This window comes from Thermochaetoides thermophila, assembly GCF_000221225.1.
Source record: "Thermochaetoides thermophila DSM 1495 unplaced genomic scaffold scf7180000011806, whole genome shotgun sequence".
Taxonomy (NCBI): domain Eukaryota; kingdom Fungi; phylum Ascomycota; class Sordariomycetes; order Sordariales; family Chaetomiaceae; genus Thermochaetoides; species Thermochaetoides thermophila.
Window position 1 is genome coordinate 2,081,547 of NW_006383023.1, and position 21,353 is coordinate 2,102,899.

The following is a 21,353-nucleotide window of genomic DNA, read 5'->3' on the forward strand; positions in this document are numbered from 1 at the left end:
GTGTCTGGAGACGCTCCACTGCTGCGCTAACAGCGGAGCCAAGGAAACGAGGGCGGGGACGGGGATGCACACCGATGCAGCTGATGAGATGCTGGCCTTCGATGGTTGCAGCGCGGGTACTGTCTTTACTTTTTTTCTGGGGGGGGGGGGAGGGGGAGGGGGTTTTAATACGGAAGTTCAGGTTGGCGGAGTGATGTGTGAGGATGAGAGCGACAACAGAGTTGAAGGCGCAGGCCAATACGTAGAACAGCACAGAAGCCGGAATGGAAAATGCTCCAGGTCGATCAACCTCACTCTGGCAACAGCGACCGCCAGACGGAAACAAAAAACAGCCCAACCGCCACTGCAATCTTCCAGTTCCGCATCAAAACCGCCCACTCCATCCATGCGGGCACCCGACCCATCCATGCCTGCTTAGATTCAATGCAATGCATCGCGGCAGCGCCAGGGACAGCACCAGAGGCGCCACTCGGACCGGCGCCAAGTGAAAGCCTTTCCACAGCGGAGTGGCGCCCAAACTCGTGCTAACTCCATGATCTGCCGGTTGCTGGGAGTTGAATTAGCTGCATCATCACTGCCCTGTCCCCGCGCAAAGAAGGGATGCTTCCGAACTTGTGGAGCTGCGGGAGTGTTTGTAAATTTATCAGAATTTTATCTGCGCGATCTAACTTCCAACTACAAAGGCGAGCAGACAAGAACATCACGAGGAAAGGGTCTATTGGTTAGAGATGCCAGGGACAGCACCCCGCATTAGGGCGGCCCGTTACTCGGAGTTCCTTCCGAGCCGCTTCTTGAGAGTCATGGGTGTCATTGTCCCGACAACTTGGACATGTGTGGAAACTCTAAACCAAAGCGACATGAAGATCAGCATTGACAACTTACTTATACTAACTCTTAAGTTTCATTTCAAGAAGCCGTTTTGGGAGTTTGTTTGGTGTGGGTCATTCTGCATTTAAGCAAGCCAAGCATTCTGGGCACCCAGATTCCATATTCTCCTAATCAACTTGCACAGCCGTGCATGGGAAGTATACAACTTGAAACCTCTCACAGGTAGTGTTTGTCATTTACATACCATACTTGGAAGGCCAATAAGAAACAAGATTTAATGTTGTTACTTTCCCAAATATATTCGGGTGTTCAGGGGTTATGAGGAGCCAACTCTTCGGTAATAAACAGAGATATCCATGACACGTTGAGCATTGGATTGCGATTCCTGAACTATCACGGCTGTCGAAGCCCACCAAGAGAGTCTCGGACGAGCATACTTTTGTAACGATGATGCGCCTACCCCTATTCTTGATCCTTCTCTTTGTGGTCGAAGCGATCCCCGTTACCCAACGTGGATTGATCATCCAGTCCTTCCAACATTCGCCGCCGTCATATCAGCTCCGACTTAGCATCATTACGTGTTGACAATGGCAACTTTACCTCCGGCGCGGATATCACAAGTTTGCAGATATTCATGTCGTTTGCCATCAGGTTTACCTGGGGATGGCACAACATTAGTCTGCCTACAACACCCCCCTAACCCAGATGTCTGTTGAAGGCAAGGGCTTCAGATTGTTACAATCGAACAGCTGCTCATGCTAAGTTAGACTGTACAGGAGTCGAATGGTGGACGCACGGCAGATTAATTCCCTGTGAGGTCCCCGATCCGGAGAAGCCTGATACTTCGCAATGGTTAAGAGAGAACCCACACCGGTTAAACTTGAGATGAGTTAGCTTTGAGTTTCTCAATAGATTAAGCGCCACCTAGGATGATCTTTACAACAAAATCCAGGAATTGGATCTTCGGTTGGGAAGGTTAACCTCCTTGTTGTCTACGACGGTGTCCCCTTCAACGTTTAGACCTAAGCCGACCCAGACGCTGACTCCATCGCTGTGAGAGTTGAGTCTAGGCTGTTTTTAACGAGAGGAACCTGGCGTCTTCTTCGACTTCCCCTACCATGAAAAAGAGAAATTCAACATCTCCTTCGTAGGCCACTTCGGCATACGGCGGAGAAGATTAAGCAGGTTTGGGTTGCTGGAGGAGTCGCATGAATGGGATTTTGCCATGCTGGTGATGAATGCGGTGCGAATGGGGATCCGGAACTGGCGGGTGATTACTTGCTGCATCCGATGTTTGAGCTTGATGATGCTGGGTATCCGGTTGGCGGGTCCGAGGGTGATGCCACCGCATATCCGAACTCGGCTTTGTTGCTAGTTGTGACGGCGATCATATCTGGGGGATGGGACGGGGATAAAGGGGCCGAAGGGTAAATGGCCGAAGGATTGAGAGGGGAAAGTTAGGGTGGAGGGGTTTAATCCTGCTTTCCAAGTTCTGCATAGGTATGGGCACGTTAATAAGACATATGCATAGCCAGTGTGATCACCGATTACGGGAACAGCACGATGTCAGTGTCAAACGTGCTCGATTGAGCTTCATTTGCTTTTCTCTATGCTCAATAACCGTTTCTCCGAGATGCTCGATTCAATCGTATAGCGGCTGGATAGCATTTCACAATATTCTGCTTCCAGACCACTGATCCTTGTATGTCTGTCTCCAGCTCAAATATGCATCATCCCATATGAGCCATTTGCCATACGGGCCTGCATCTCATTCACAGAAGAACCTCGCCAACGCTCTCGCCCTCAAAACCCTCCTTGGAGAGCAGCTTGAGCTTCTTCTTCTCCTTAGCCTTATCCTGCTGGCGCTTTTGCTTAGCCAGCTGCTTGACCAGCTCAACGTCGGCCAGGTCGTAGCCCGGCGGCGGGTCGTCGTCCTTGTCGAGGTCGATCTCACCCAGGAGCAGCACGTTCTCGCCACGCACCAGAAACAGGCCGCGATCGATGTCGGCGTACAGGCCACGCGGCTGGTTCGGCATCGTGTTAGGCGGGATGAAGATGCGTTCCTTGGTCGACTGAAGAACCAAGTTCGCTGTGAGAGGAAAGAGAATGTGTTAATAACTGCAGACAGAACCCAGACTGTGCCTTTCATCATCGATGGAAAACGACGATGACGGTTATGGCATTGATGGCTTGCTCATACCAAACTGATCCCAGCTGCGCAGAATACCAATGAGCTTGCGCCCGTCACGCAGAGCTACCATGAGCTTTTCTGTAGTAAGTTTAGCTTCTGATTCCTCTAAAGTGGGAAAGTCAATGCTTACTGTCGGTCAAGTCCAAGAGCTGGGCAGCCGTAGTGAACATCTGGGCCGGCAGTTGCTGGGGCGGCGGAGGGGGACGACCAAACTGAGGTGGAATGCCCCCTGGGATGCCACCAACGGGCGGCTGCTGGGGAGGAAACTGTTGCTGTTGATGGAACTGACCCTGCTGCTGTTGGAAACCCGCCGGCGGCGGCCCCAAGTGAGGTGGCGGGGGGTCGTTGAGGGAAAGGTTCTGGAAGTTATCCATTGGTAATAATAGATGGTAGGGTAAGTCGGTTGAGAGGTTGAGGTCGTGAGTGAGGTGTGGGTTACGAGTAACAGGTCATGAGCTGGATGCGATGTGTTGAGTCGACCCAGTCCATGGGGCTGGTGTAGGAGCTCAAGAAATGTAAGTAGAAAAATTGAGGCCTAAGGTTCAATTGGCATTGAACTTGAGGCCCCTTGATTGGACTCTGGAGGTGAGGTAGGTGAGGTCGCTGTCTACCAAGTCCAGATGCGCCTCATCGCAGGGTGGAGCTCTTCGCTGGTGGTGTGGTACTCAGGTTGCGATCGATGAAAGTCCCCCCAGCCTGGATTCTCAGGGAGTGGAACACACAGTCGCCTGCAGCTTGATCTCAGCTTCGGCCCTTCAAGTGCAACGTGCAATGCACAACATACAACCCGCTGAAATCGAAGGCAGAGCCTCAATGCCAACCCTGATCTTGGTGCCCAGCTGTGCCCCGCGACCCGCCCTTGCAGAGAGCCCCACAACGGGATTTTCAAGCGCGAAACGCCGACTCGGATTAACCCACCACCCAGAGGGCGCTCTCTGGTTGGCTGACCTCCCTCGGAGACTCCACACAGTATGACTACAGTGTGCGCACAATGGCAGAAACCGTTTGACACTGTTCTCGCGGCGCCATTGTAAGCGGCTGCCCTGGTCGTGGTCAAGCGGCGCTACCCGGCTAGTAAGCTTTCTTTCCTCACCGTCGTCGTCTCCCACAACCCACACATGCCGGAATCCATATACCCATTCTTTCGCCCTATTTTCGCATCTTCACGATCGGACACGCGGCTTCTTGTCTATATATCGTCCCAACGAAGAATCAGCGTTTAGATGCTCATGCCATAGAACCGCTCGATCGTTCCATCGCCCGACCACAAACAAGCCAGATCCGGCTGTCATCTTTTGACTTCTCACTTCTCTAATCTCCTCTCCCAGTACTCAACCGCCCGAGGACAGTCTACAAGCCACCGATTCCACGACTGCCTTAGCATCTTGCATCTGTTTCCATCAACAAGATTTCCTCCAAGCGAACACTTTTCACGACCACGCCACACACACAATGGCCACGAACGACGTCTCTATGGCTGATGCGCCAGCCAACCGCCCTGACCGTCGTGTCAACGGCTCGCCGCCCCCGGCGCAGTCCAAACGAGACAAACGCCGTCAGATGCTCGTTGACAAGCTTGCTACGCTCAACGAGAAGTTTAGCAAGGACCGCGACCAGGCCTACCGCGAGCAGCTCACGCGGATCCAGATCGACACCTCACTGGTGATGAGCTTCGATCCTTACGTGGATCGCCCGCTGGATAAGTTCGAGGAGGAGTATGCAAAACTGCAGCAGGTCGGCGGCGGCGATGGCCCGGCCAAGTCGCTACTTGAGAAGGCCGGACCCAAGTTTGCGAAGTGGATGGAGAAGGTGCAGGATTTGATTGAGCAGCGGGACTACGCCCTTACCAAGTTCAAGGTATGTGCTGTCTCGCCGTCTTTCTTTGGCCGTTGCTGACTCTCTACAGTTTGACTACGAAAAGAAGACCTCCGAGTACCTAAACACCCATGCTTTCAAGACCGAGACCGCGAACCGCGAGTTCAAGGCCTTGTCGCAGACGCTACGCGACCGCCTAATCAACAGCATCATGGCCAAGAAGTTCCGTTTGAACAAGGAGAAGGAGGCGCTCGAGATTGCCGACTCGAATGCCCTCCTGCTACACCCGAACCAATATAGCATCACCAACCCGTCCAGCCCCGGCGGCACACATGGCAAGCGGGCCACACGGCTGCGCCGTGAAATGGAAGAAATGGCCATGGAGGGCAAGAAGAGGAAGCGTGGTTACAATGACGATGACGGCTCACCGGTGCCACAGCGTCGTCACTTGGACACCTCCAACAGCACGCCCATGTGGCAGACGGATCGTCTCATCAACCGCAAGGCCACTGGCCCCATTTACAGCATCGACAAGCTCTTTACGGACAAGGAGCTTGCCATGTACTACAACGCTGCGGCCCTGGCGGCTCGCAAGTACCTCCTCACACACAAGCCTAAGCTTGACGAGAACGGGCACCCCATTCATGAGCCCGGCACCGAAGGCGCGGATGGCGACAAGGACGACGACGGCGATTCCATGCCGTCGGCGCCCATGATGGAGCGCAATGTGTCTCACGCTACCCGTAGCAACCGCGGCAACCCGAATTTCACAGATGACAAGCTGATGGGTATCGAAATGCTGGCCAACTTCGACTTCCCCGGCAACTTCGAGCGCATGCTCGCGGCCGACCCCAAACTGCCCCCGACGTTCCCGTCCACTTATGTTAAAGGCTACAGTAAGATGGAGTATAACATTCCGAGCAGTCTCAGCACCGAGGATGCCAACCAAGACCTGATGGTCATCAACGCGCTGAAGCAGTACGACGCGCAATTCGGCGTCGGCGCTTCGTTCGACATGCCCAACGGCAGCGGCAGCCGCAAACTTCTCGAGGCAGCGTCCATTTCGGCCCGCGACCACCGCTATGTCGCCTACCTCCAGGGCGAGCGTCCCTCGGAGAATCAGGTGCGCCGCCAGCTCGGCCTACCCGTCCTCTCCGACGTGGTGGAGCCCATCGAGTCCAACGTGCGCGCATCTACACCGAAGGTGGGGCCGATCGGCGGTAGTACGCCAGGCCCGTCGCCGGCTAAGGGAGGAGTGCCAATGAGTAGGCAGTCGAGCGCAAATGGCGTGCCCATGTCCCGGAGCAGCAGCCGAAAGGGTGGGCGGGGCGGACGCGGGGTTGTATTTTTTAGGTTTTTTTTTTTTTTGGAGGGGAGGGGGAGTGGGTGGGAGGGGGGAAAGCGTTTAAGTTGACGGGGAAAAGAGATGATTGATACAGTCAGTTTTGAGGATGTCCCTCTTTGCAGTAGATTCGAATGGGTTTTCTGGTTTGCTCTTGTTTTGCTTTGCTTTCATCATTTTCCTGTTGGATTCCATGAAACGACACAGGAGTTTGGGATGGTTTTCGCTTTGTGGTTTATTCCCTCTGATACTTTTTTTGGGTCACACCTCATCATGATGGGTTGAACGAGGCTATGGTCATGGTATAACAATCGGGGCATACTACTCACTCAGGGGATGGTTCCATTTGGTGATGTTGGGGGGGGGAGGGAGGAGCAATGGGACAACCGCAATTATCCCAGCTATATCGTATTGAAACATAGCTTTTGCTGTATACCCAAAATTTAGAAGCGCTTTACGATCATGCTGAGTTGGTGTTTTGTGCTTTGCAGGATGGTTGAGTTGGAATTTTATCCCGTTGACATCTCTTTCATTACGCTTCCCCCATTCCCTCCCTATATTTTTCCCTTTCCATTCTTCCCATCATTCTTTCGCTTTTATCATTCCTTCTTTCCTCAACCCTCTACACGGTCAAGTTTTTCAATCGCCACGAGCCATAAGTCAAGCATACGCGTCGCTATCATTAAAGGGGCTTGCCATTTATCTGTAAAGGTGTAAAGGCACTCGATGGAAAAGAGCTGGGAAATCACGAATGTCAGGTCCTCGAAAATGAGTAACCGCTTTCGTGTAAGACATTGTTGTCAGGCCCTCCGAGTGAGCGATAAGATCACAGGGGGTAAAGCAATAGAGAACTTAACTGTGTGCGAAGAGCCCTGAAGACCATTTCAGTCTCGGTGCGCATGGCGGCATGATGCACACCAGCACACCATCCCGGGCTGTGTTGATCCAGCCAGAAAATCCGGCCAAGGCTTCCGGCCCAAGGCACCTGGTGCGGGGTTGCGCAATATCGAGAAAACTCTTTTCGAAAGCTCGATTTTTGCAGGCAGGAATCCCGGGGGGTTGATGGTTGCTTGAGGATCTATCTCTGGGTGTTGGTCGGCCAGGACCCCGAGAAGTTATTTAGGTCTCCGGGCGTTGCACATGCCAGTTGGAGGTGTGAGATTGCTTCAGTTTGACGCTTTGAAGGGAAAGTTCAGCTCGTGTTCGCGAAGCTTGGTTTATATTAAAGGAGTTTTCATGGATTTTTTGTGTGGTCCTTGTAATGAAGTCTAGCACAGGGTAGAATGAAAAAGAGGAAAGAAAAACAGAAGAATGAGAAAAGAAAGAAAGGAGGAAGGAAAGGAAGAACGGCGAGAAAACGGAAGGGAAAGAGGTAGGAAAGAGAAAGCAAGGGGGAAAAGGGAAAAGAAGGAGCGGAAAAAAACAAAAAAGAAAAAAAAGGCATGAATACAGCAGCGAAGAACTATCTTAGGGCTAGGACTAAGCTATAGGTAGTGTAAGATCTACCTTTAATGTCTAGCTTGATTGTACCTTCTGGCTGTAACGCTGTTCGCATAGCATTCTATGGAGAGGCAACACTTTGACTAAGATTCTGTGGAGAGCTGTATACAGTTTCGTATATCCTCTAGATGGGATTGGATCATTTGCCCTCGCTTCTAATGCAAGATCGTGATGCTTTGATAGATATTGTTGTCGGGGATACTCAAACTGTCTAGGGAAAATCAGGTGTGTCAAGACTGTGTCCCTATCGTGCAACCGTGATAGCCTTGTATCTTTCACCACATTTTGCATTTCTCACCCCACTTTGTACTTGACGGATGTCACCAATGAGCAAAGATAAGAAGGCAATTGGGAGTTCTCTCGCCAATCCCTTTATTGGTATTATAGCAATTACAACATGCCGAACCATAAACCCCCAAAAACGCCGGCCAATGCACCCAAAGAAGTCCCAGTTTCTAACATAACCCGCACTCCTGTAAACTGTTTACTGCTGCTTAACCAAAACAGCCTTCTCCCTCTCACTCTTCCTCTTCTCGTACTTCTTATTACTGTGCTTCCGCTCATTCTCCTCCCTGCGTTTGATAGCAGCCAACTCTTCCCTCTTGATCTCCGTCGCCTTCTTAACCACCTTGGGCAGGTGTCTGTGCCGACGGATGCGCCGGATCTCGGGTAGGTGCCCGTAGCGATCAAGTAACGCGTTGTTGTACTCGAGGGCTTGCCGTTGCCGGGTGGCTTTGACGCCGCTCCGCTCGGAGGCGTTGGCGCGCCAGAGGCGGACGTTTCCCTGGAAAAGCAGTGTTAGTGAGGGGGTTGAAGGGGAGGGAGGGAAGAGAGGGGGAAGAGAGGGGGAAAAGGGGGGGGGGAACTCACGTCGTCGCTGCCGGTGAGGATGTATTTCGAGTCCATGGTCCACATGGTGCGGAAGACGCGCTGCATACGCTTGGTGTGGTAGACGTCGCGCGAGTGACCAGCATCGCGGCGCCAGAGGCGGATAGTGCGGTCCTGAGTGTGTTAGTGATGTAAGGCTTGGAATGATGGGTTGGAGGGGAGGGGGATGCTTACGTAGGAACCGCTGACCAGCTCCTCGCCAGTGGGCGAAAACTCGACGTCCATGACGGCGGCGACGTGGCCTTTTTGGATGTTGAGGGCTTTGTCAAAATTGCGGGCGTCGAAGATGTAGCTAGGAGAGTCAGAATCTGCGGTAGTGCTCTCGGCGTATCTCTGATAACATACATGTTGTGATCTTCGGAGGCAACAGCCAGGTTCATGGCCTCCATAGGGTTAAACACAATGCGGTTGCAGGCAAAGTGCAGGACGGTCTTGATGACCGGCACTGTCAGAGGTTAGCACCAGTCTTAACTCATAGAAGCCGGCTACATACTGTTGGTGCGCAGGTCGAACAGAATGATAGAGCGATCCGTAGCTACGGACCCGATAACCGATGTCTCAACCTGGTTGAAGCACACATCGGTGATGGTATCGACAAAACTGGGCCACTGTATTGCCTGACCCGCAGTGCTGTGTTCCAGGTCCCAGATGCGGATGCAGCCCTGGCCGGACGAGGCGGCAAAGGTGTTGGCGGATCTGTGGAAGGATAGCGAAGTATAGGGGCCTCCCTCTTGCCATGTAGCGATGGGTGTTGTGTTGCTTGGCGAGGCATAGGGATCCCATAGCTTGATGCCGTCTGTCGCGCATGAAAGGAGCTTCTTGTCATTGGTGAAGGTCAGGCCCTTGACAATGTTGTTGCTGGGGACGTCAGACTATGTTATTAAACTAAGCTTGGGGTTATGGAGACATACTGGGCCGCCACACGCCAAGTCTCCTCGTCGCGGGTTGTCAGGTCCCAGACCTTGACCACGCCGTCGCCGGACCCTGACGCGATGCAGTTGAGGGAGTTCTTGTCCTTGCACATGCTGTACACGCCCTGGACGTGGCCGTTGCCTAGTTGACCGAGGAAGGGCTTGGCGAACATGCGCTCCAGCTTGACGGCATTGAGGGCACGTTGACTGGGAAGGTCAGCGCCGTCTGAACTACCGTGTGTAGAGAAATTACGCCCGCCGTAATACGTACTATTCGCGAGCGCGCTCGAAGGGATGGAGTTCGGGGGCGAGGTTACGGGGGGCCCGCTGGACGTCGGAGCCCGGCGCTTGCTGCGCCGTGATGCTCCGGGTGAGAGCTTTGATCTAGACACATAGGTTAGCCATCAAAAATGGAATTGGACTGCGTCGAGCAGAGATGTGGTCGCGGCAGAGTTGATGCTTGGTACCTTCATGGCGTTGCACGACTGGCGGTTTCAATTAATCTCGCCAGGATTTTTTGTACTTCAAGATCGGTTGTGGAATTGGACTCTAGGTTGAAGGTCGCTTTACAATGGCGACGATAACTAGGGTGTTCTGCAACTGTTTTTCCGCCTCTGAAGATGGCCCTCAGTGTTACTGCAGCAATGCGATCGCAGGGCCGTCGCTGAAATTTTGGCGGGATCTGGCGGCAGAATCCTCAAGGTCGGTTGACCGCCTTTGCGGTTCGTCAGCAAGCAGCCACACATCTGATAGGCCGCCACAGCTAAGCGCCACAGCTGGTCCAGCTGGCGGGGTGCCAAGACTAGGTGCCGCCTAATTACGTCGGACGCGCGACAGCCTAGCCAGCCTGGGCTGCAGGGCAGCGGGCGGGAGCTTGGTGGGTGCAGCAACATCCAATGAACCTGTGGACGGTCCCTGAACCAAACATCACCAACATCAGCCCGACCTTAGTTAGCAACCTCAGTCTCTTTACTCCCTGCCTCGCATAGCTCAACTAGGACGATCTGAACCGCACCCGTTGATTCATCCGAGTTCTGCCCAATCGTCAACCCCTCCCAACTTCGCCAACCTTCCCGCCCAACACACACACACACACACACACACACACACACAATCACACAATGGCGCAAGAAGACTCGGAAAAGGTGCGCGAGGCGCAGAAGCTGGCCAAGATCAATCCCGAAAAGGCCATCGCCATTTACAAGGAGATTATTGCCCAGCCGCCGTCCGTGACAAACGAGGCTGCCATCCGGGAGTACGAGGTTGCCCTGGTCAGCTTGGGCGAGCTCTACCGCGACCAGAGGTATATGATGATGATTCGAAGGCGTAGGATATTGAACCAGCGCTGACCCGTGCAGAAACACAGAGGCGCTCGTCGGGCTCGTAACCACCAGCAGGACAGTGCTGTCGTCGTTTGCCAAGGCGAAGACGGCTAAGCTGGGTATGTCTCCCTCCTCTGCTCTTTTCGAACCCTGCTAAATTTCCCCCAGTCCGCCAGCTCCTCGACTTCTTCGACGCCATCCCCAACAGCCTCGAGATCCAAATCGCCGTGACGAAATCCTGCATAGAATGGGCCAAATCCGAGCGGCGCAGCTTCCTACGCCAGAACCTTGAGACCCGCCTCGTGCAGCTGTACATGGCCAAACAGTCATGGTACGAGGCACTGACCCTCATCAACGGCCTTCTGCGCGAACTCCGCCGCATGGACGACAAACTTGTCCTCGTCGAAGTGCAGCTCCTCGAGTCCCGTGTGTACCACGCCCTGGGCAACATCAGCAAAGCCCGAGCCGCCCTCACCAGCGCGCGCACCTCCGCCGCCTCGGTCTATACGCCACCCCTGCTCCAAGCCAACCTTGACATGCAATCCGGCATGCTGCACGCCGAAGACCGCGACTTCCAGACTGCGTACAGCTACTTCATCGAGGCGCTGGACGGGTACCACACGCAGGAGGAGCCACAGAAGGCACAAGCCGCGCTGCAGTACATGCTGCTGTGCAAGATCATGCTGAACCTAGTCGATGACGTGCACCAGCTGATGCAGTCGAAACAAGCGCTCAAATATGCGGGGCGCTCGCTGGAGGCAATGAAGGCCATCGCGCGGGCACACGCGAACCGGTCTCTCGAAGAGTACGAGCGGGCGCTGGCGGCGTACAAGTACGAGTTGGGCAGCGACGCGTTTATTAGGAACCACCTGCGCCGACTGTATGACAACATGCTGGAGCAGAACCTCATAAAGGTGATTGAGCCGTTCAGCCGAGTCGAGATTGACCATGTGGCGAGGATGGTTGGCTTGGATACGCAGCAGGTCGAGCGTAAGCTTTCGCAGATGATCCTGGACAAGGTGATCACTGGTGTGCTGGACCAGGGGGCGGGGTGCCTGATTATTTATGACGAGACGCAGCGGGACGAGGCGTACGATGCCGCGCTGGCGACGATTGAGAAGCTGAGCAACGTGGTCGATTTGCTTTATACCAACCAGGCGTCGCTGTTGGAGTAAAGGGGGAGAAGGAGAAGAAAAGCTGTTTGTAATTCTATCTACCGAGAGAGCAGTACACACGGCTTTAGACGCCGGGGAATGATACAACAACGATGGAGAATCTGATGATTATGGTATCAGCCAGCCTGGTATTCAACGCGTCCGTCCTTGTAAGCCATATATACTTCGGAATCCGACTGTAGGAGTATCGTATACAGTAACCAGCACCCAACGCCACGTAATACTTTGACCTGGTATCCATCTGTACACTTTTTTAAGCACCCAGCCATTCATCCATCCAACCATCCAAAACCCAAACAAGCCCTTTATCCCAAATACCAGGAAGTAGGTATTCATCTCCTCTTCGGTACCAACCCCCTCCGCCGTCTCTCCTCTCCCACCAGCAGCGCAAACACCCTCTTCACAATCTCCTCTGCCCCCCATTTATTCCCTTCTTTTTCCTGCAATTCCAGAAATCCCTCCACGACATCTAGATGCCACCCCTCAATCGTCATCCGTTCGCCTTGAGAAGTAACCACCTTGCCAAGCAATCTTTGGCGTGAGGAGCCGCCAGAGGAGGAGATGCTTCGGCCGGGGGTTTTGAACACCGGTTCGGGGTCGGGTTCCAGACGGGAGTGCCGGTTGTGTCGGCGTTGTAGGTTGGCGAGGTGAAGTTGAAAGTAGAGCGTGCCTTGTTTGCGGGATTGAAGGAGGGAGTCGAGGAGGAGCCAGTGAGTTCTTGTCCAGGTATCGTCGTCGTCAGGTTGTGGACGACGTTGTTGAGATTCGGGTTCGGGTCTAGGGGAGTCGGGGACGTTAGTCGTGGGGTGAGAGGGTGTTGCGAGCAGGGTAGCCCGGCGGGCAAACAAATTGGCGAATTTGCTCGCGATGCGGGAGGAAAGAGGGGGGCGTTCTTCCTCTTCCTCTTCCTCTTCCTCTTCCTCCTCCTCTTCTTCTTCTTCCTCTTCTTCTTCTTCTTCTGTTTCTTCTTCTTCTTCTTCCTCTTCGTTGTCGTAGTCAGACTCCTGTTCCTCCTGCTCTACCTCATGCTCAAACTCAGACTCAGACCCATGCTCCGGCTGTGGAGCAGCTGAGCGCTGCCGTGGCTGTTCAACCTCTTCTTCATACTCATAGTCATACTTCCCTTCATCCAACTCCCTTTCCCTATGCCCCCCATCTGCCTCAACCTCCCCATCCGACTCAGGCAACTCCTCCTCTTCTTCATACCTTCGTCCATTAACCCTACCCCCTCGTCCCCTCTCCATCTCCATCTCCTCCAATCGCTGTCCCTGCCTGCTCTGCCGTCCATCCTCCCTCTCATGTTCCCTTTCCTTCCGCCGCTCCGCCCTCCTCCGAGCCTGCTCATTCGGTGAAAGGGTACTACTCGTAAACTCGACCACCGGGCCAGGCGTCTTTGGTTTGAGCGGCGAACGCAAGGCTGATTTTGTAGGGGATGCCTCGCGGTGGTTAGGAAGGGGACGGAGGACCGGGGGTGGGGGGATTGAGTCAGAGTCAGAATCATCGTAGTGGTTCGCTAAAGCTTGGCGGTGTTGCCGGTGGTCAGATTGGGGTTGTTGGTGAGGTTGGGAGGGTGGCTGGGGTTCTGGTTCAGGAGTAGGTTGGGACTGCTGGATTTGAGATTGAGGTTGTCGACTGCGTCCACGTCCCCAGCCCGCAGGCTTGAATTGCGCGAAGAAATCGTCGATTTGGCTGTTCTCGGCAAAAACTGACGTTCCCGCTGCAGTGGTGGCTGTGGACTTGTTCTGCCCAACGGCAGTCCCATCCCCTTTACTCACCCTCTCCCTCCTTGTCTGCATCTCCCCACGCACCTCCTCCCGACCATGGTGATCCTCATCCTGGTCCTGGAACGACAGATCCGAACTCGGCGACATCCCCCTAGTGATCGGCTGCTGCGCCTGGACAATCGCTTTCCTAAGCAAGTGCTTTGCAGGTGTGGGGTTGCGCATGGGCGAGGATGAGAACAGGTCCATGCTGCGCTCTCGGGAGATGTGGAATTCTTTCTGCGGGACGGATGGAGGGGGCATCTCCTCTTCTGGCTCCTCCTCCTCTTCCTCCTCCAGTTCCGGTTCTCGCTGCTGCTGGTGGGATTCTTGCTCCCGACGAGGCTGGAGGTAACGTGAGAACAGCCCTCCCCCGGTCCCAGTACCCGTACCTGTGCCGCTGACCGTTCCGGTCCCAACTTCCGGCCTCGACACACTTTGCTGTTGCTGCGTCGTAGCATCCCCCGCCCTCATTCCAAACAACCCCCTCGACGCCTGCGTAATATCAGGTAGCGTCGCCGGTGACGAGAAAAAGCTGTCCAAGTTTGGCTTGGTTTTGACGGGCTTCGTAAAGGTTGGACGGGGCGGCTCAGGTCGGTTGTTACGGGCGACCATGCTGAATCCTTCGAGCTCCTCGTCCCCATTCATCTCATCGTTAGGGGAGGACTGCCGCCTGGCTTCGGGCTGGGACTGAGTTTGAGGTTGCAAGGGGCCGTTGCCGTTTGCCTCAGATGAAGGTTGTGCCTCGTCGGTGTAGGTCTGTGGCCTGTTGTCCCGGTGCCAGGTATCTTGGGGTGAGGGTCTGCGAGGGGCAGGAGCAGGCCCAGGAGCAGGGGCATGAGAGGTAGCCACAGGCTCGCGGCGTTGTTGAGGGAGGGCTGTGGTAGTGGTTGTGTTCGGGGCGGTCATGGACGCAGAGCGCTCGGCTTCGATGGCCCAGATGTCTTCGTCGGAGTCCTCGTCTTCCCCTTGTGCTTGGTCGACTTGCATCGGCTCGGGGCCATTGACTTCAGGCTGAGTCTCAGACGGTTGCTCACGACTAAGCCGAGAGAAAGACTCTCTCGAAGTCTGCCGACCAGGCTCCTTCCGCGGCTCCTCCTTCTCGCTCTCATGCCGTGGACTCCCATCCAAACTCATCTCATCCTCCCCTCTTCTTCTAACCAACCTAGCCGCCTCTCTAGCCTCCCGCTCGGCAACCAACCTCTCTTGCTCCAGCCTCTCCCTCTCAGCGGCAATCCTCCTCTCCCTCTCCAACCTCTCTTTCCTTTCCCTTTCCGCAGCTAACCTGTTCCTCTCACGTTCCCGTTCCCTCTGCCCCTTTTCGGCGGCCCTCGACCTTTCCCTCTCCTCCCTCTCCAGCTTGTCCCTTTCGAGTTGCTCTCTCTCCTCCCATTCCCTCTCTAACCTCTCTCTCTCCGCCCGCCAGCGATTCCCCCTCCCCGGCCCGCTAAACAAGGTTCTCCTACCCCCTTGTTCAGCATTCTCCTCCGGGTCGGGTCCAAATGGGTCATCTATCACCCCCTCCACACTCGACTTCACCGCAGCCGTAGTTGCCTCTGGTGCAGCAGAACCATCATCCCCCCTTCCCCGTCTAGGCGACGACGACCCTAACGCCTGTGCCGCCGTCCGCGTAACAAAATCCTTAAGCTGCGTAAGCGGGGCAAGCCAGGATTTTGAGGGGGACGAAGGCACCGCCGCCGCCGCCGGTGCAGTTGTAGTTGCCTTGTCACCGCCCCACGTCCAACCACCGCTGCTGTCCTGCCCACCGCTGACCTCGTTGCTGTGGTCTTGCTCTGCTTCTTTCTCCTGCTCGGGGGAGCTCGACCTACTCCTCGTCCTCCTCTCCGAGGTAGTCGTCGGAGGATGGCTCGCCCCAGGGGAAGCACTCCTCCTACTAAAACTCCCTTTAAACGGACTCCCCAACAAACTTCCCCCTCCCGGCGGCGAAGGCGGGTCGCTCGTAACAATCTGCAGCGCCCTGCCCGCTCTGACAATTGGGGAGAGCGACGGCCTCGTTGCTCTGCCCGTTGTGGGCTGCGGCAAGAGAGGCTGCGCCGGCTCGGGCAGGAGCACAGGAGGAGGGGCAGCGAAGGGAGCAAGTTGGTCGACGGGGGTTTCGGTTGAGGGGGCGCGGAGATGCCCACTGGTCCTTGGAAGGGGGAGGTTTGCGGAAGGGGGGCGGGTTGTTGGGGGGGAAGAGTGGAGTTCTGGTTGCTCGTTCTCATGGGGTTGTCGTGGGAGTTGTGGTGGTAATTGCTCGAATTGCGGCCGGGGGGGCTCTGGTAGCGGGGACGACGACGGCTGTCGTTCGGAATCCGGCTCCGGTTCGTGCTCGTGAACATCGTCGTGGCCGCCCTGCTCGCTCGGCACAGGCGAGGGAGTCTCATCAGGTGTCAACATCCTGCTATGATCAAGGTGTTGTTGGGGGTCATGTACTCTTGAGGGCCGCTCGATGGACGGCTGGATGTCTTCTTTTTCTTCCTCCTCATGAGGAGCCTCAGCCTCTGCTTCGGGCTGCTGCTCCGAGGAAGACGGGCCTGGAGTCGGGCTGGCAAGGATGACGGAGGGGATCGAAGAGAATGAGCTCTTGTAGACGCGAGAGTTGAGGGTTTCGTTGGGCTGTGTGGCCTGGAGTGGGTTGAGTGAGCGGCGCGGCCGACGGGGCTTTTCGAGGAGGAAACTCTTCTCGTGAGGGGAGCTCGAGGCCGGTGCGGGCTGAGGGGAGGGGGATGATGGTTCGTGATGCGTAGGTTCGGGTACTTGCTCAGGTTCTGGCTCGACAGGCGCCTGTTCAGGCTCTTCATTTAGGCGCGTCTCAGGTTCGGCGGTCTGGGGATTCGAATCCGCATTCGCAGGCGGCTGGGGGCCCAATTGACTCGACCTGTTGTTCAAGCTCTGCCTAAGAGATTCTAATGTCCTGTTGATAATTTGGTTTGCTTCCTCGTCCAGCTCTTTGTCCTCCTCCCCCTCTTCCTGCGGTGGATCGAGCAGTCGCTGACTAGACTTAAGCTGCATTGAGGGCAGGGAGTGTATGGAGATCATGGTGAATCCTTCGCCGGCCATGATTGTGTCTTGGTGTAGATCTCGGTCGTCATGATCACGACGCTCACCGTCTGACTCGCGGTCGCTCCAGTCGCCGCCGGGGGCGTCGTGTAGTTCGGGCCAGTCGTGCGCTCCTTGATCCTGGGGCTCGTCTCGCGGTGGCTCGGGCTGTGGTTCGAACGGAGGCTCGTTTCGCGACGGGAGTTCCGGCTCCCTTTGTGTTTGCCTTCTCGCCGGTACTGGCGTCGGCTGGTCAGACAGCGAAGCAAGCCAGATATCCGACTCCAGGTTATTTTCGCCAGCCCGGCTGTCTCTAATAGCATTACTGATATCCTCAGACACAACCCCCTTCCCCTTCCCCTCCTCAACTACTCCATCATTCTCCTTATCCTCCCCTGCCGGCGGTACAGCCTGCGACTTTCTAGGCCGTCCCCTCTTCCTCGGCTGGCTCGCCGGCGCAGGCGAGACAACTTTCCTCTTGGTCGCGCGCTTCGCCGTCGAAACACTCCCCGGCACCGCTGGCCCTGGCGTCCCCGGATCAACATCCATATCCTCTACGAGCACATCCTTTCTCGGCGAGATTTCAAACGCGCGACTATCGCGCCGTCTTGCCGGCGTGCCAGGCCTCTTTTTCTTCCCTGTCGTCGCCACTGGTGTCCCCGCTCTCCTCGGAGCCCTTCTTCCTGGCGTCACAGCGTCCCCCTCATCGTCGCTCAGCCCGCGCACGGGCACGGTCGTGGTGATTGTGGTCTCGCGCATCGCTGTCGACTTTCTGCGACCAGCTCCCGGGGTAGGCGACCGAAACAAGCGTCGACGCGTGCTATCGTTCCTAGGGCTGCTCCCCGCAGGGTCTGCCTCGACGGTAACGCGCAGGCGCTGGGGCGAGCGCTCGTCGCCGACGTCTAGTTCAAACGTACGCTTTCGCGGCGAGCGGCGGGGCGAGGGTCGCGGTCGAGATACGGAATCTGGGTTGAGGGTGTACAGGCGTTTGGCGGCGGGCGACCAGGTCTTAATGGCGCTGTTGTTAACCATGGGCGGGCTCAGCACCGGGTCGATGAGCGGATCAGGAGACGAGCCGAGGTCGAGGATGATGGTGCGCTCGGGTTCGTCGTCCATGACTTAGGTAGTTTATAAAGCTGGGGCTGGGTCCTGACTGAGAAATGGGTATGGGGAAAGGCAGGGAGTGGTGCTGCTGCTGCTGCTGCTGCGCGGTGGTGGCCCCCCTTGTCGCCGTCTCCATGGACTGTGCGCCGACAAAGACCGATAGTTTGACTTGACTTGGGTTGTCCGATCGAAGATTAAGACAGCTACAGTATCAATGGCGCGGCCTGCGCGTGCGCGCTGCGCGTCGCTGTGTGTGTAAAATACGCCGTCGAGATGCTGGATGTCTATTTCCCCTCCGTATCCGTAAAACGCGTTGGATACGTGATACGTGGGTGTGGCGGGACACATTACACCGTGACGGCACTCTCTGTACCACAGTACACGTGGTGGTGTGGGTTTTCTTGGGCGGCGCCGCAACAGCCAATCTCGATGCCCAAAACCTGAGCGGCCGGTTGGTTTGCCGCCCTGTGCGCTGGAGCGTTTGTTTACTCTTTGCCTGACTTGGCTTGGTCCGGTTGTTTTCTGCCCAATCATAGAATGCCAGAAGATGACTTGCCGGACAAAAGTTCACCCAGCCCCTCACTGTGTCCGCACAGTAAATTACTGTAATTTTACTGTATTGAATTGCTCCAGCTAGACGTCATGCTGTTCCTTTTAACTCGGCTCTCTTCACGACGACAGACAGTATTCAGACAGTATTCATTCACACTTGCAAATCTCGAGTCACCAGCGAGTAGCCGATGATTACTAATTATGGTGAAAGCGGGTCTCGCAGGTGCAGACAGAAATGCCAATGGGCTGTTGCGCCCTTTGTCGGACAACAGTGAGGAAGATGATTTATTTTGTACTTCTTCCCTTTACGGTATTGGATGTTGACATGTCTGCTCGGAATGGCGCAAGCAGGCTATAATGTAAGTCGGGGGGTATGGGCGGGGAGGATGGAGGTGTTGCGATTTCAAATCAATCTGCTGCTTATATAAAAACAGAAAATCTGGAGGTTGTCCTGCCGATAGATGAGTATAATAATGAGACAGTCCTCCCCGTCCGTTTTCTTGCTCTTTGTAACCATTCGGCTGTGATCCAACGCTTCTGAGCTTTAGATCCTGACTTCCTTTGCTCTCACTGGTACTCCGGTCTCAATTGGCTTCTTACTGTCCTCTCATCATGTCTACGACCCTAACAACAACCACCTCTTCCCCAACCCTCACCCACATATCCCAATCCCCTCCCTCTCCTCCCCAAGGCGACGTCCACGCCACGCTACACTTCTACCACCCACCCCCGGACAACTCCCTTCCTTACAACCTCGCCGACCTCAACCAACGCAACTACGGTTCCTCCCCCCATCAAGTCCTCATTCGCGACGCCCGCCCTGTCGCCGAATCCTTCACCCTCGACCACGACGCCTTCCAAATCCTCTTCAACCAGCCCCCCGCGTCCTCCGAACCTTCCAACTGGACCGACGACGAGAGTATTCAAAAGCATTATTATCCCGAAGTCGAGAGTTTGCTATTGAAGACCGTTCCCGGGGCGAACAAGGTTATCATTTTCGACCATACCATCCGAAGGAGTGGGCAGGTACCCGAGGGAGTAAGAACGCCCGTACCAAGGGTTCACATAGACCAAACCGGCCCTGCAACCATCCAGCGGATCTACCGCCACGCTTCTTCCACGGAGGAAGCGAAACAACTTCTAAAAGGTCGCTACCGCATCATCAACGTCTGGCGTCCCCTCACCCCATATCCAGTCGAGTCTTGGCCCCTCGCCTTCGCCTCCTCTCATTCAGTCTCCGAAGAGGACATCGTCCCCGTCGAGCATCGGTATACCAAGACGGGGTATATAGGGCAGACGGCAGCGGTGAGGTATAATGCAGGACAGCAGTGGTGGTATTTGAGTGGGATGCGGGATACGGAGCGGGTGTTGTTGGAGTGTTTCGATAGCTGGGGGGAGAAAGAGGGGAGTGGGGTGAAGGGGGGCAGGTGTGCACATACGGCATTTGAGGATCGTAGGATGGGAGAGGGGGCGCGGGAGAGATGGAGTGTGGAGGTTAGGGCCCTGGTTTTTGGGCCATAGGGGGGAAAGGGGGGATGAGCAGGATGGTGATGGACTGGTTGTTCTTGGATGAGATGATACTTAGGGTAATGAATGGATAGACTGTCCTTCATATTAGTAACGAGAACAGATAAAAGTTCACAATCTGGACGGTTGTCTGTCTTTTCTCATTTATTTATTGTATCTTCTTTCTCTTTTCATCCTTCTTTGACGTCCCCGTTTATTTCTTGTATTCCTTTTTCTGTGCTACAAAAAAAAAAAAAAAACTAGCTATGTTGTATCCAAGCCAAAATGAGGCGGTTGTAGTAATGGGGAGTTAAAAGCAACACGTTAAGCCGGACCTCATGAAAGTAAGGAGAACAAAGTAAGAAGAGAAAAGGGGTTGATTTCAAGGAAGCAATTTGAGATAGAACACCTGCTAGACCAAGCCTCACTCACTTGATCTGATATTTCCTTTCTCCTTCTGTCCGACATGGCACCTCAACAGTGATGAACCCCAGTCACACATATGGCAATATTTTGACAACTTCAATCAAGCGTATGCACGCTCCAAACATTCATTGTTATATAATTCTTTTTTAATATTTTCCCACAGAACAGACGCCTAAAAGCAGTTTCATCAGCCACGAACCAACCTTAGACCACCAGCCTTGGAATCCGGGTCTCCTATGGACCTTCTTGCTGGCCCCTTTGTGGATCACCAAAATCAGACCCCCGTCTCTCTGCATAGAACTTGTCAGCAAGTTAATTCCTAAAGTATTCCTATCATGCACTCGTGTGTGCTTGTAAAACCAGTGTAACACGCAGCATTCATCTTCATCCTCAATATCTTCTGTCTCTTCTTCCTCTTCAAAGAGCTCAACTCGAAGAAATCGTCGACTGCCTCTGCCCTTTCAGCAATCTCACGTATTTTCCCAAACTCTCCACCGCGCTTCGCAAGAATTTGCAGTATCCCAGGGGGTAGCAGCGGAGGACCCCTTGGTTGGCCGGCCGCTTCTCTTCGATGGATCACTTCAAGGACGAGATCCAAGGTCCGAAAAAAAAAAACAACTTCTCTTGCCTCTTGCCCGAAAGAAGCTGTCGCACTAGCAGTCCGAGTGATCACGCTCCATTACGCTACAGCAGAGTCTCATCGCTGAGCTTCAGAAGCATTGCTCCAAAGTGTTAGTTGGGACAATCAGGAGACCAAAACACGAGACCGAAAAGCAGAGCAGCCATTAAGACAACGGGCCATGTATATGGCTCGGTCAGGCTTCACGATGGATTCAACGTCCCACGAGTCTCACCCAGAGATTTGGGAATTGCAGCGCTGAAACCTTCGGTCATGTAAAGAGATTACAAAATCGATGGCAGAAGCCAAGCGAGATACTCAGGAGGCAAACTGCAACGGTCCCCTTCAGTGGGCAGGCCGGCGGGCGTTGAC

At 54.8% G+C, this 21,353-nt stretch overlaps 6 protein-coding genes across 6 annotated transcripts; 3 read left to right on the forward strand and 3 right to left on the reverse strand.

The window, feature by feature from the left end:
• Window positions 1–2,600: 2,600 nt before the first annotated feature.
• CTHT_0005870 (uncharacterized protein) lies at window positions 2,601–3,393 on the reverse strand (the record flags this gene model as incomplete). The annotated part of the gene is made up of 3 exons (XM_006691057.1): window positions 2,601–2,917; window positions 3,029–3,097; window positions 3,150–3,393. 3 exons carry the CDS (start codon window positions 3,391–3,393, stop codon window positions 2,601–2,603), a joined length of 630 nt encoding a protein of 209 aa, XP_006691120.1.
• Window positions 3,394–4,471: 1,078 nt separating this feature from the next.
• Window positions 4,472–6,676, forward strand: CTHT_0005880 (uncharacterized protein; the record flags this gene model as incomplete). The annotated part of the gene is made up of 3 exons (XM_006691058.1): window positions 4,472–4,876; window positions 4,926–6,099; window positions 6,624–6,676. The coding sequence occupies 3 exons, from the start codon at window positions 4,472–4,474 to the stop codon at window positions 6,674–6,676; spliced, it is 1,632 nt and encodes a 543-aa protein (XP_006691121.1).
• Window positions 6,677–8,160: 1,484 nt separating this feature from the next.
• Window positions 8,161–9,948, reverse strand: CTHT_0005890 (uncharacterized protein; the record flags this gene model as incomplete). Its single annotated transcript, XM_006691059.1, has 8 exons — window positions 8,161–8,460; window positions 8,547–8,678; window positions 8,739–8,856; window positions 8,910–9,009; window positions 9,058–9,422; window positions 9,476–9,682; window positions 9,747–9,859; window positions 9,943–9,948. The coding sequence occupies 8 exons, from the start codon at window positions 9,946–9,948 to the stop codon at window positions 8,161–8,163; spliced, it is 1,341 nt and encodes a 446-aa protein (XP_006691122.1).
• Window positions 9,949–10,596: 648 nt separating this feature from the next.
• Window positions 10,597–11,972, forward strand: CTHT_0005900 (uncharacterized protein; the record flags this gene model as incomplete). Its single annotated transcript, XM_006691060.1, has 3 exons — window positions 10,597–10,778; window positions 10,834–10,916; window positions 10,966–11,972. The coding sequence occupies 3 exons, from the start codon at window positions 10,597–10,599 to the stop codon at window positions 11,970–11,972; spliced, it is 1,272 nt and encodes a 423-aa protein (XP_006691123.1).
• A 332-nt stretch (window positions 11,973–12,304) lies between these two features.
• CTHT_0005910 (uncharacterized protein) lies at window positions 12,305–17,890 on the reverse strand (the record flags this gene model as incomplete). Its single annotated transcript, XM_006691061.1, has 1 exon — window positions 12,305–17,890. The coding sequence occupies one exon, from the start codon at window positions 17,888–17,890 to the stop codon at window positions 12,305–12,307; it is 5,586 nt and encodes a 1,861-aa protein (XP_006691124.1).
• A 1,152-nt stretch (window positions 17,891–19,042) lies between these two features.
• Window positions 19,043–19,951, forward strand: CTHT_0005920 (uncharacterized protein; the record flags this gene model as incomplete). The annotated part of the gene is made up of 1 exon (XM_006691062.1): window positions 19,043–19,951. One exon carries the CDS (start codon window positions 19,043–19,045, stop codon window positions 19,949–19,951), a length of 909 nt encoding a protein of 302 aa, XP_006691125.1.
• Window positions 19,952–21,353: the final 1,402 nt, after the last annotated feature.